Source organism: Tympanuchus pallidicinctus, unplaced genomic scaffold (assembly GCF_026119805.1).
Source record: "Tympanuchus pallidicinctus isolate F22 unplaced genomic scaffold, pur_lepc_1.0 scaffold5, whole genome shotgun sequence".
Taxonomy (NCBI): Eukaryota; Metazoa; Chordata; class Aves; order Galliformes; family Phasianidae; genus Tympanuchus; species Tympanuchus pallidicinctus.
Window position 1 is genome coordinate 5,175,643 of NW_026294769.1, and position 13,285 is coordinate 5,188,927.

General features: G+C 41.4%; 1 protein-coding gene across 1 annotated transcript in view; it reads left to right on the forward strand.

The window, feature by feature from the left end:
- Positions 1-12,099: 12,099 nt before the first annotated feature.
- The window catches only part of MARCHF11 (membrane associated ring-CH-type finger 11), a 29,688-nt gene continuing 28,502 nt past the window's right edge, over positions 12,100-13,285 (forward strand). Inside the window, exon 1 of the mRNA XM_052703939.1 lies at positions 12,100-12,357. Within this exon, the coding sequence (XP_052559899.1) occupies positions 12,100-12,357 (258 nt within the window). The remainder of the gene's footprint in view (positions 12,358-13,285) is intronic.

Here is a 13,285-nt window from a genome sequence, read left to right on the forward strand (position 1 = left end):
AAAGATGGAAGCAAGATGGTGTTGTTTCCAAAGTACCTGGAATGTAAAAGCTGCAAACATCATTTTTGTGTGTGCAGCCATTTGTCCTCTATACAACATCTGTAAAGTTATTTGTATCTCTTTTTATACGGTGTGAAAGCTCTGAAAGTCCACGGACTAATCTGTACAACCAGAGAGTACCCACATATATAATATTAGACTAGAATCTAGGTGCAAGGAAAATCTGCAAATCTCTATGCCAAGTACAATGATGTTAATGAACAATCCACTGCACTTGTATGTGATTTGTCCTGGAAAATGACACTCTCCATTTCTTATTCTCTCTGCTGCATTTTGAACCTCTCAGACAGTGAGAATACTATTATCTATTTGAACAAAATCTCATGTATTATGTTAGCCTCCATGCTTGCTTATTCAATTACCACACATACTGCATAATTGAATCTCAAAGCATTTGCTCTTTTCCAATATTTGCTAAAGATGGCAATGCCGATTTAATGATTTTATTTTATTTTTGGTGAGGGGAGGAACTTTGGTATAATTGCGGATGGAAAGCAAGTGCAGTTTTGTGTGCCTTGAATTTCAATTTCTGGAAGGAAGAAGACAGTCAAATTATGCTGCAAACAGTAATGAGTAGTACTTTCAAAGTAACAAAATGCAGAGGCTTGTAATAACAAAGCTTTTTATGCTTGCATAGGCATCATCATCAAAGCTGACATCAGAATGACAGGATACCTGACACACTTGGGACCATTGTTATTAAGTACAAAGAATAGCCCAGCCCATCTCCGTGGCCAGCATAGCTCCCATTCTTTGCGTTATCTCATTCTTCTTTAAATCTGTGCTGTTTCCTGGTACCTTTTCAAAAACGTTGTTTCCACCTCAGTAACGCTGTTTCTGGATGAATCACAAGGCAGAAGGCTTAACTTCCACACTGCAAAATGTCTGTATAAAAAAAGAAATCACAGTAGTTCTTCCTCAGAACACAATTTAAAGCACAAATATACAAAACAAAAATCCTGTAACTCTTCTAGCTGTATCAGGGCAAACAAGCAAACAAAAAGCACTTTAAAAGATATCCCTAACAGGCATAGAAGTTCCACTTTAAAGTTTCCAGACTTTTTTTGCACATTTTTCTACATTTGGTGCTGATGTACAAAATCTTAAGTGCAAGAGGTGCTTTGCAGCTGTTATCCATCCTTAGTGCATATATACAGCACAGATCCCAATTGTTGGTACAATAATGAATTGTGAAGTCGCAAGCAAGAAGCTATGAGAAAACCATTTCAAACGAGCTAGAAGGACTTGCTGGATACAGGAGATCAATTCATTTATTCCATGAAGCTCTTACTGTAAGGCTCCTCCTGATAGCCAAGCAGATATATGCAGGCATTTGGCTATTAGGTTTAACAGAATACGCTGCAGTGTACAAGGTGTAAGTATAGCATGCTCTTGAACACTGTTTATGTCTCTGTTAAAGATACAGATGTATTACTGAGGTCAAAATGGGATTTTTGATCTGTTTTCCCTCAAGAGGACAAATGGAAATGTCTTCTCAAAGTCTATTTTGACAGTGAGTGTTAAAGTATCCAAAGTGAAGACTGTCAAGATGGCTGAGACCACCTGTAATTCACTGGTTTGAACACTTTTCTCTCCAGCTGCCCACCTTCAGAAATTCCTCAGCTTGAATAAATTATTTAACCAACGTGCTGTTTCCTGACCTGATTTAGGTTTTAGAGTAGGTGCAAATACAGTAAATTCAAGAACAGTGAAATGAACTGGTACTTGAAATTAATGTCAACATGTATGTGCAAACACTCACCTGCACTGGATACTGCTATTAACTACATCTCATGTGTTTAGATAGCAGTATTTAGTACTACAGATTTCCTTATTCTGCAGCTGCAGACTGTTAATGTGCAACAGGATGCCAATTAGCTATCAGTTAAGGCATTAATAGTAGTAATTCAGCTTATAAGGAAGATCCCCTTGAGAAATAAGTGCAGTACTTAAACTCAATGCCACTAGAATTTTGTATGTCCTATCACAAAGTCAGTGTATTAATAAAAAACAATCAATTAATATTAGTTAAATAGAGGAAAATCATGGCAAAGCACTTAGTTAAGGGAATCACATTTTATGGATTGACTTTTGTCTTCGATACCAAAGATGAGATTAAAGGAGTGTGGTAGAAAGCAAAAAAGGCCAAATCAGGATCACCAAGGAAAGCAAATCTAGTTCTTTATGGCACTAATGGGTTGCTCACATGACTAGCATTTGAACATATACTTAGTCCCAAAAGGGCTTGACCAAGTATAGAAATACTCTGTGTATACCTTCCTTGAAAGATAACTAAAGGCCTCTGCCAGACAGTCAGCATCTCAGCATTTAGACTTCTGACCTTTTCTGGCTTGCTGTAACTTACATTCCTACGCATATTTGAAGAAACCATAGGGTTCTGTTTGTATACTTAGCCTGAAATTCCGTATGGATTTCTATGCTTAATTTTTCATAAAGTTTATTCTGAATCCAGTATCAATTTTGGTTAAGGATTCATTAATAATATGCAGTCATATAAGGATGTATGCACAATATTTTTATTTGATGTCAAAGTTGCTGCTAAATGTACACAGGCATTGTAAAGAGAAGATAAAACACATACAGACAGGAGGATTAGTTAGCTATACTAGTGAACATCATTTCCAGGATCTGAAACTTAGAAGTGCTAATTAAAGTTAGCCACTAACTTCTCACATCTATATTAGCTGTTGTAACTATCAATCATTGCAAATTGGGCATACATTCCAAAGTGACATATTTATTAAAGATGCAAAAACTCATTTTCCCTGTGATTCAGGTGAACATAACCCAGACATAAGGAAATAAAAATTATTGGATATTACAGTGTACTCTGGACCAAACCATCCATCTCACTCCACTCTCTGAAAGATTCATTGCAATATTACTAAGAAAGAGAGGGGAATGCTTATTACAAATAAACAAGGACAGATCAATTTCAGGAGAGTCAGTGCTGTCAGGGGTATCATCTATGAGAAGAAAATAGACAAAGGGCTGAAGTTTAAGTTACGTATTCAAACATCTTTCTTCAGGTTTTAATTAAACATCTGTGCTTATCTTTCAAGTAGTGCCGTGCGTTTTGGCTGAAAGGAGACAGGAAAATGCAGAATACGAAAAGCTCACAGTCAGTCCTGTAAGCTTTATAAAGGCTGCCCTATTTCACCTAAAGACAGACACCCATGCATATTTAAGCATTCTAATTCAGGGAGGAATAGTAATTAGTTTCAAGCATGTGCAGCTCAACGATACTTCCTCTGAGTGCATGACGTTTTTTAGTTAAACAAATGCCATACATCCCATCCCTGCTGTAAATTATGGAAAAAAAACCAACAAACCAACATTGTAGTTAATCCTGAGGCATCCCACAGATTGACTGCTTTGCATCAGGTATAAAAAGAAACAGCAATACATGGTACAGTACTTCCATGCTGCCTCATAATTATATACATAAATAGCATAGCTAGAGAAGCCTATGGCTGCCTTTAAAACTAACAAGAAAGAGTACTGATTCCTTTTGTGTGCGTTGGCCAGAAGCCACTTGCTTTCCTAGAATGGAAAAATTTGGAAAAAGAACAGTTTTCTGGCTGTTTCTGTACCTTTCTCACCACAACATGATTTGCTGCTTTCCAAGGAGTGGGGATGGCTCCCTTGGAACAGCTGCCCTGCAGGGTCCTTTTACCCTTGGCAGCACAGCTCTGGAAGATGCTGTGCTACTATTTGTGGCTTCCTACCACAGCTGTACATCAAATATACAAAGCAGATGCCAGACAGGCTTTGGCAGAAGAATCAAAATATAATGTGAGGACTGGAAGAGAAGTGACTTGTTTTCTGTTGTTCTGGTTAGAAAGTAGTAATCACATGTACAGAAGAAGGTAACTGCTTACTGTTTCATGCAGTTGTTCCAGAGAGAAGTCTTTGTTACCAGGAGAACAAGGGTCAAGTTCACTGATCGTAGGTCCATTTTTAGCAATAGGCTTAATCTAAGAACATTTTGAAGTTTCATTCAGGATCGATTCATCCAGTTTAACATTGCCCACATACCTCTCTCTCTACCATCAGCACCTCAGAACAACAAATGACAGAAAGAAAAGGAACTTTGCCAGAATGAAATGGGAGTGGTAATGCTTCAGTTCTCAAGGAGTCTAGCAAAATAGTTTGAGACTAATTTAATTGCAGTGTGACATTACTTCACTTCTATTTCTCTAGCGTTGGTTGACTTAGGGTTTAATAGCTGCAAACACATTTAATGCCATTTGGAACGACCTTAGGTATCCTACTTGACCTCCACATACTACCTTAGAAGAGCATAGGTTTCTTGTATGTCCTGTGGCATATATGCAAGCTATGCCTCAGAGGAATTTTGCATTGTTCAATGTGGTATCTTGTGTTCAAAGGATGCAGGTTCTTGATGAGCACACTTACGGTTTTCATTGAAGTGTGCACCACTGGATCTGCAGCCACTCCAGTCCCAGTATCTGCACAATGTCCAGTATCTCACAGACATTTCATTTTGCAGCTATAGCAGTCAATGAAATTTAAAACCAGTTGCAGGACTAACCTGCACTCTATCCGTTTCCTGTAGCTATGCTCCAGTGGTTCATGTATGTGCTTAACACATGCCTTTATCTCTCAGATTTTCTACTCAGTGTTCAGGTTCAGGCTGAACAATGCACAGTTTATCAGGAAGGGCAGTTAATAAAACATTAGCACTGTAGCTCTCTAACATAATTTGTCCAATTTCTCTTTGCAGTTACCTTGCAGACTCAGTGTGAAGCCAAATCCCCTGGTGAGGACACACATCCCTACTTTGCCTTCCTGTAGTGAAAGAGAAAAGTGCGCAGTGAAGGAAGTGTATATTGAACAGATCTGTGCCTCACCCTTTGTGTACTCAGTGTGTTGGAAGTTCATAAATGAAAGAATTCCAATGAAAGACAGTAAATCTTCCCACAGCCAGCTCTGGGTGTTACTGTAATGTTAATAATAGTTTTAAAATCCCCAAACATTGCAAAACGAATGTTATCCTGACTAAATCTTCTCCTCCCATCACTTGCACAGTTTGTGAAAATATTCCTTCAAGTATTGTTTCTGTAAAAAGGACACATCAGTCCTGTATACAAATCTCCTTTGCTTAATGATTTCTTCTTTACCAGGAGTTTCATAGAATGTAACAAAGGTCCAAATTCTGCAAATCTGTACAGTCTGTAATAAGTACTCATAAAGCAGGAAGCAGAAGAGGATAGCTGAGGCCTCGGCAGTGACTTCCAAATTAAAAATTGAGAACCTGCAAGTTAGATAAATGGATCTAAGCGATTATACCTCTATACACAATCCACATAGTAGAGCAGTGGGCAGCTGCTTTTCTAATCCAGTCCTGAGAACAACCACATGCAGGAGAATTCAATTCTGGAGGATGCATCAGCACCTTGCAGTATGTGGGTTATTCTTATATATGGTACCTAGAGAGGAATCCTCTTTTTGAGTTTACGAAATTTCCAGTTCTGCATTGCCACCAGCAATAGGTGCCTCTGTGGTTTCCTTTTCTGTCCTTGCCCTGTTCTACCTTTCTTGCCTTCACTTCTCTGCATAACTCCCTGCTCAATACATCCCCAGGACTGATTGCTATTTCACAGGAAATCCTACATTTCTTTCCTATGGATTTTAGACCTTGATTAAACATTCAGCAGCATCCATCAAAAACAGCTACTTCCTTTCCTTTTCCCACAATGGATGATATGCCCTCTGCAATACCTGGCATTTTTGCAAGTGTCTCAAGATGTAAAAATGAAGACAAAAAAAGAATTGAACAAATTTACCTATTGTCTCACGTGGACAAGTCAGTAGTCATCTGACAAGACTGGGATCAGCAGGAGCAAGATATTTACTGCTTCCCTTTTAAGAAGCATAAAAGATGTAATTTCTTCTGGTTTATGTAACTGTCTTTCAGAAAAAAGACAATTTAACTGGAAAGTACAGTGGACTTTGTAAGGATTAGAAAGACTCTCTTCAGTGATGTAACACCTTTTGAATCTAATCCCACATGGCTTGTGGTGACTACTATGTATTTCCTACAAATTTATCACAAGAAGCAAAATTTTGGTTCCCAAAACACAGACACAATTTTGTTAAATAGCCTTTTTTAATTATTTTTGAGAGCCCTGGTGAGTGGCAAGATGTGGTACAAAAGATTATTTCACAATAAAGCACATTCAAACTGAAACCTTGAAATTAAGAACTCTATTGCCAGCTCCTCTATCAGCTGACATTTATGTTTTGGCGTTTTTCTCTAGGAGTCAAAGTTTCATATCTGTAGGAACTGATCTCTTTCTCAGCACATTTGTAACAAAAGACTGATAACTTCCACAGGTCACTTTCCATAGAGGTGGAAACTCTCAGTCCAGCAGAGGCAAACCTGGCTGTCTGCATTTGTGTCATTGGGTAATCCTACAAGCTACACTGATTCATCATAGCTAGGACACATCTTGTGACTTAAACCACACACAGAGAGTTTACAACTGCTTTATATCAGAAGATCTTTAATCCAAGCCATAGGGACTTTAATTTTAACTTCCAAGACTGAATGCTTGGAGATGAGACCATCAAGAGCTGCCTATGGTACATGGAACAGCCAGACCAATGCTTCCTCAGCCAGGAATGAACATCTCAGACCTGGAGGCATCATCTCCTCTTTTTTCCTGCCACATATGTGTATGGGAACTGCTGAATCACAGCCTGAACCTCTGATTGATCACCTGAGGTGAGCAATGAGTCAGCCCTGGAAGCACAGGTGAAGACAATTCACCTGTGCTGCTGGAAGGGGTGGAGCCTGGCTCCACCTCTCCAAGACCCATTTAAGAGCTGACTACCAGTGGAGAAGGATCTCTTTCTGGAGATCCCTCCTTTTGGAGTCTTCCAGTGAGCCCAGGATAAAGGTAAGCCTTCTATCTATTCTTTTTTGGTGTAATAACCTGCTTAGCCAAACTCTCATGTACATTTCTTAATTATAACATCTGTATATTCATTGATAATACAGTATGTAACTAAAATAGTTTGGTAAAGTAAAGAAGTTGTTGCATTCTGTGGTTTGTTTTGTGAAATGTCATCTCCGTGCTTGTTCAATGAGCATCTGATGTCAGTGGTGTAGGGGTGGCATCATGGGATGACCTCTACTTCATCTCTCACAAACTCATTGTTGTTTCCTTCTTGCTAGTAATTACCTGTGGGTAATTCTGTGCCTTGCCTTGTGTGTGCTGAAGTGTCAACTACAGGAGGCCCAGATCATGGTAGTGTCTCCCAGAATGAGTTTCAGCAGTAGAAACCACATTTCACTGTCTTACTACAAATTTTGGGCGGTCTGTAACTTTTCAAGTTGCCATACATCATTGGTGTATAGAAAGGACTAAAACCCTGTGAGTAAGGATTTGGGGAGTTCTTGCATTAATTTTGTTGTTTTACCGCTACTTTTCGAGTGTTGAGGTTGCCTTTACTACATTTTACATTAATTCTGATACTTATAGGCAAAGAAAATACTTCACAAGAAAAAGAATTTTTTTTTTTTTTTTTTATCTGTAAACAGATAAAAACAATCTGTACAGCTGATAGTAAAATAAATTCTCTTTGGCCTGGCTTTTGTTTGTATGGCACGTAATGGAAAAGCTAATTGACATTCTGTCATTTCTGTTTTGATAAACTGAACTCAGTGGTGCCGTCCTCTAGAATCTGTGACAGCTGATCTACTTCCAAAATAAACCAAGGATCTGAGTTTATTTCTAAACAATGATTACCTCATTTAAGAAGCTGTGTTAAATCTTTTTTTTCCCCCTCTCAGCAACTGATATAACAAAACTTAAAACACAAAACTTCCAAAGATGAAAAGGGAAACTGCATTTCATAGGAAGCTGTTTGGTCTGTATTTCATGGTGGAGAAAAATCAATCATAGATATTTCAAATGTTTTAAAAATAAATTAGCAGCTCTGAAGACAAACAGCATACTGGCAAATAAGACAGGAATGCAATAAAGAAAACATAGCAATAAAGTACGGTACAAGACCATGCCAAGAAGAAAAATCATATTAAAAAGCTGAAACTTCTACATCATCATCCATGTCAGGCTCTGGAAAGGCATTGAAATAATCAGTAGATGCATGCCTTTAGTAGACTGGGAGCTATGGGCCAGGATGGGAACTATAGACTGGGGCCAGGGGCAATGGCTTAGCCAGAAACAGCTCCTACAGCCAGAGGCTGGTCCTGTCTGTGGCTGCCCCAGAACAGCCTGAAGTGCCCTATCCTTAGTCACCAGGGGAAGAAAAGGAACAACCACAGCTCCTCTGAGTCCCAAGGGCCACCCCTCCTGAAGCGGTGTTGTGCTCAAAATCCCAACACCAGGGCAAAATTCCTGCAAAGGTTTGAGGAAGAAATGCAAGTAGGTGCTCTGCTTGGAAGCAGTGCTCTATCAGCATGGAGCAACATAGGGTTGGATAGGAATCTAGGTACGTGTTTCAAACAAACAAAACAAAACAAAAAAAACAAAAACAAAACAAAAACAAACAAACAAACAAACCAAGAGAGTAATATTAAAAGATAAATAAATAAAAAGATTTTTCACGAGACAATAGGTTTCTGTATACATGAAACTTTAATTGTTTGACATAATCGTAAAAGCTTCAAGTGTGGAATGAGTATGTGTTCATAACAAAAATCAGTCACATTCCGTGAACAATCAAATAACACAGCCACTAGCATTGCTATTAACCATCTGCACAGATATTTTAGTGCTGTAAAGAGGAACGTGGAATTTTAGCAGATGGGAATATTACTCAGAAGTACATTACATCTTGATCGAAACATGTAAAGCGCATTTCAAATTAAACTGAAGCATTTGCTTACAGTCAGAATGCCTTATTTTTGTTTACAGGTAATGTCCACCACCTGTGGAGATCTTCATTCTGAAACAGGCAGATATTTACTACTTAGTAAATGGGATAATAATGTCTCTGCATTCTTATTTAAGGAGATTTAACTTCCTATCTGAATAGTATTTTATTTTGCATCCAATATACTGGCAATTTCTCTCTTTCCTCCATTATTAATATTTCAGAACTGTATCATATTGTTTTCCTTAGAGATACAGGAAGTAGCGAAATGGAATAAACCCATAATTGAGCTGTTCTGTTACTGTATTTATGGTCCAGAGTAATGTATTAGTAAAAGTTTTTGAGGAAAAAGGAGAGCTGGAGTTGGATTCTAAATGCAGTGACACAGTGTATCCAATATAACATTCTGCAAGTATTTTCTTGCCTCTGTCCATTATTCCTGCGCAACCAAGATAAAGGAGAAGCAACTTTCATTCCCTTGGGAGCTGTACTTCTGCTTTTTTTCATTGCCCACTAATAATGCAATTCATTTCACTGTCCCGCGGTCTTATTACCTCAGTGTTATTTTTACTTGTTTCATTGTTCCTTATAATTTGTGTTGTTGTAATACTTAGGTATCTTAGCCAACATCAGGACAGTTCAAATGTGGCCTCATTCTGCCAGTAATAATGGCAGAGGCAGGCTGAGAACAGAGAATACAAATGTTATTTTTTCAAGTTTACATAGAAAACAGGATAAGGAGAAACGAAGGGAGCTACACCTACACCTGGGGATCTGGTACCAGCTGAGATATCCTTCTGTTCCCGGAAGAGGTGGCAGATGTGACACCCGTATTCCCTGCAGGCTGCTGGCCCCAAGCAGGTGTGCTATGAGCTGCCCATGCTTTTGTAACAGGGTGCCTTCAGGTCACTTGGCCAGGATTGCTCAAGGAATGTGTCACAAAGTTGTGCTTGCACCTAAATCCCATGAGATGCAGTCCGCTGTCTTAATCCCATGTTCATTCTTCCTGTTTTCAGCTTCTTTCTCCCAACCACCTACACTACTGCTGTTATGAAGCATAACACCCTTTTCTGCTTAAATTTTTCTTCTTTCTGTTTCAATCGTTGTTTTTGGCTGCTATTCTCATCTCTCACTCAGCAGAAGGCTGAATGTTACTTCGGTTGGAGGATGTGTTATACAATGTTCTTCACCCCTTCTGCTCTTTTGTTGGCATCTCCCTGGCATGCTAAGTATCACTAATATGCTCTGAAACATGAGGATCAATAGCCTCTGCATTTTTATTTTAGCTGGCATAACACTAGCTGCTGATAGACATGCAAACAGGTGATGTATTAAAAACCTCATGTCTATGAAATACCCACTCACCATCAACTCTCCAAATTAATTACGTATGTGAGAAAGAATCATTCTTCCAATTCAGATTGGATGTGTTCCCTTTTAAGAGTCATTTTGCACACTTATTTTGAGCAAGATTAAGTAGGGAAGATTAACTTTCCTAATACAGTGCATTATTCTCTATAGTCGCATCTTTCTTATTCTGATATTAAGGAGCCATTCCATTTCTCTGATGACATTTTTATCTTCTCTTTGCATTCTTCTCAAAAGCTGTGTTATTTATTGAATTTGTGATGGCATACAAAGGGATGAGAAAGAAAAATAGTATAAAACCCACATTTAACAAATAGCAAGGGCATGCTGTTTTTCTCTCATGCAGATGAGTAACTTATTAGCATTCATTTTTCTTCTCACAACCTTACTTTCCCTGTCTTTTCCTTTTGGTTCTGCCTCTCTTTTTACCAAGCACTTTGGACTCATCTGTTTTTTCTGACATTTCTTGGGCTTTGTGATCACCTCTTCTTTTAGAACTAATTTATTTAAGTCTGTCCCTATTGCCCTTTAGTCTCTCTGGCAACTTCTCCAGGTGTTACTTTGCCATGAGAAAATTAAATGTAGAAGAATATCTACATTGACAGTTGGTCAAAATGTCACCATTGATGCAACATTTTTCTTTTGCTTCACCAAATGAGGATAAATCCATGTCAGTCACCTACTTACCACCACCCTGGGAACAAAAGAAATCCTAGGCTTGGTCTATCTCTCCCTAACACCAAGTGCAAGGGTCAGTATTGGCCTAGCTAGCAAAGAGCCACCAGAACAAGGGATGGAGAGGTGTTTGGTGGGTGTTCAGCCATTTGGCCTCTGGGCGAGCAGTGTTCTATCTCTACACACCTCTTCTGTCTCCCAACAAAACATCTGCACCGAGAAAGCCACCGAAGTTCTGCTGGGGCAGGCAGCACCTCGCCTCACCTTGGCGTGTCCTCATCCCACTTGCACACACAGAGCCACCAGTGCATTCTGTGAGGGCAGGCAAGCTCATTGCCTCTTGGATCTAAATCTGGCTGTACAAGAGCATGTGGCTTCACAATTGTCTTCTGCATTTTCTCCTTCCCCCATGCAGGCAGTTGCTGTCATTTTTCACGAGGTGAAATGTGCACTGGTGTTAGATTGGATGCTGAAATTCACACATATGTTCCCTAGCCAAAGTCTGAGGAACTTCTAGCTGGCATGCTGTGTTGTTTTGTGGGGGTTTTTTTTTGTTTTTTGTTTTTTTTTTTGTTTTTTGTTTTTTTTTTTTTTTTGTTTTGTTTTTTGAGATGGTCGTGATGCTTTTTGCAGATTTAATTTTGAGAACGAGGTGATGTAATGCATTTTTTAAAGGAAAAAAGAAGAAGAAAAAATAATAAGCCAGCCACAGGAGACTCGGTAAGCCACCGCTCTGCCTCTGGGAACACCTGTTGAATGTTCGCCAGCTCCCCCAGCCTCTCAGTAGCACACCCCAACTCCCCCAGATCGCCGGGCTGCCCCGGCGGTTTTCACAGACTTCCGCCCCACAGCCGCGGGGCTCCCGCCGGGTACCGATCCCCGCTCGCGCTCGGCGCCTCCTCCCGCCCCGCCCAGCCGGCCTCGCACACCGCAACGCACACACACGCGCACGCCGCCGGGGCGGCTCCGGACCCGGCCGCCGGGGCGCGGTGAAGGGAGGAAGGGAGGGAGGCGGCAGCGCCGGGTCACCTTCCCGGCCACTCGCAGCCCGCAGGGCGGCCGCGCCGCGCTCGGCTCTCCCCGCCGCGGGTGCGCGCTGCCCCGGACATGAGCGGCGCCGCGGGGAGCGGCGTTCCGCACGCCGGGGAGCCGCAGCGGGAGCCCGGCGTCCCGCTGGAGCTGCCGGCCGTAGCGGGAGAGGCGAGCGGGGATCCCTCGGCGGAGGGGGAGAGCGGCGGCGAGGCGGGGGCGGCGGCCGACGAGGAGCCCGAGACCCGCTCGGTGTGTAGCAGCGAGAGCGGCAGCGGCAGCCACCCCGGCGGGGCCGGCCCCATCTGCAAGATCTGCTTCCAGGGCCCCGAGCAGGTGAGGCGGCACCTCGCGGAGCGAGCCCCGATCAGCACCGCGGACAGCGCCCGGCGCCTTCCGCCCGCCGCCCGGTGCCGCCCGCCGGCAGCGCTGCCCATTGGGTCCGCCAGCAGCGGCTGCTGAGCGGCGCGCCGTGCCGAGAGCTCGGGGCAGGGCGGGGAGCAGCGGTTTGCCGTGATCAGCTTATGCGCCGCTTGTCCTCTGGTCATCACGTTCGCTGTCTCTCCCCTCAGAGACTTTAAGTATAGAAATTTCTCTGGTTCCTACTGTCCTTTAAAATTAGAGTGTTTGTTTGCAGATAACGCTAAAAAGGCGTCCAAGTGTCTTCACGGTCATTACATTACAGCAGAGGGTCTGCAACTAGCAGTTTCTACCTAGTCTTTTAGTTTAGCTAAAAGAATCCTTCTAAGGAAATAAGCGAATAGCCAATTTGTAAAATGCTGAAATATATGAACTGTGAGGGAAATGTTTAGTTAGATTACTTCTGGTCCTGCCTGATAGCTGGCTCTCTGATCAATATGAAACCCCACTCAAGGAACACGATTCCCTGTGATGACATCAGTTTCTTTCCTTGCAATGACTGGGAGAATACATTAAGCCACTTTTGGTAGCATGTCATAGAATCGTTAAGTCTGCAAAGATCACTAAGGTCATCTAGCCCAACTGTCAACCCATCACCACCATGCCCACCAAGTCATGTCCCTCAGTGCTGTGTCCACACGTTTCTTGAACACCTACGGAGGCAGTGACTCCACCACCTCACTGGGAGGTACTTATTTGAGGTACGCTACTGTTGGCTGATGCACAGTAATCTTTTTTTTTCACATAGATTCACATGCATGCATAGATAGTTACCTTGCTCTGTACTTCCAGAAGCACTTACATCTTTTTAAGATGGGTTATCTGTTGAGAATTACCATGATCA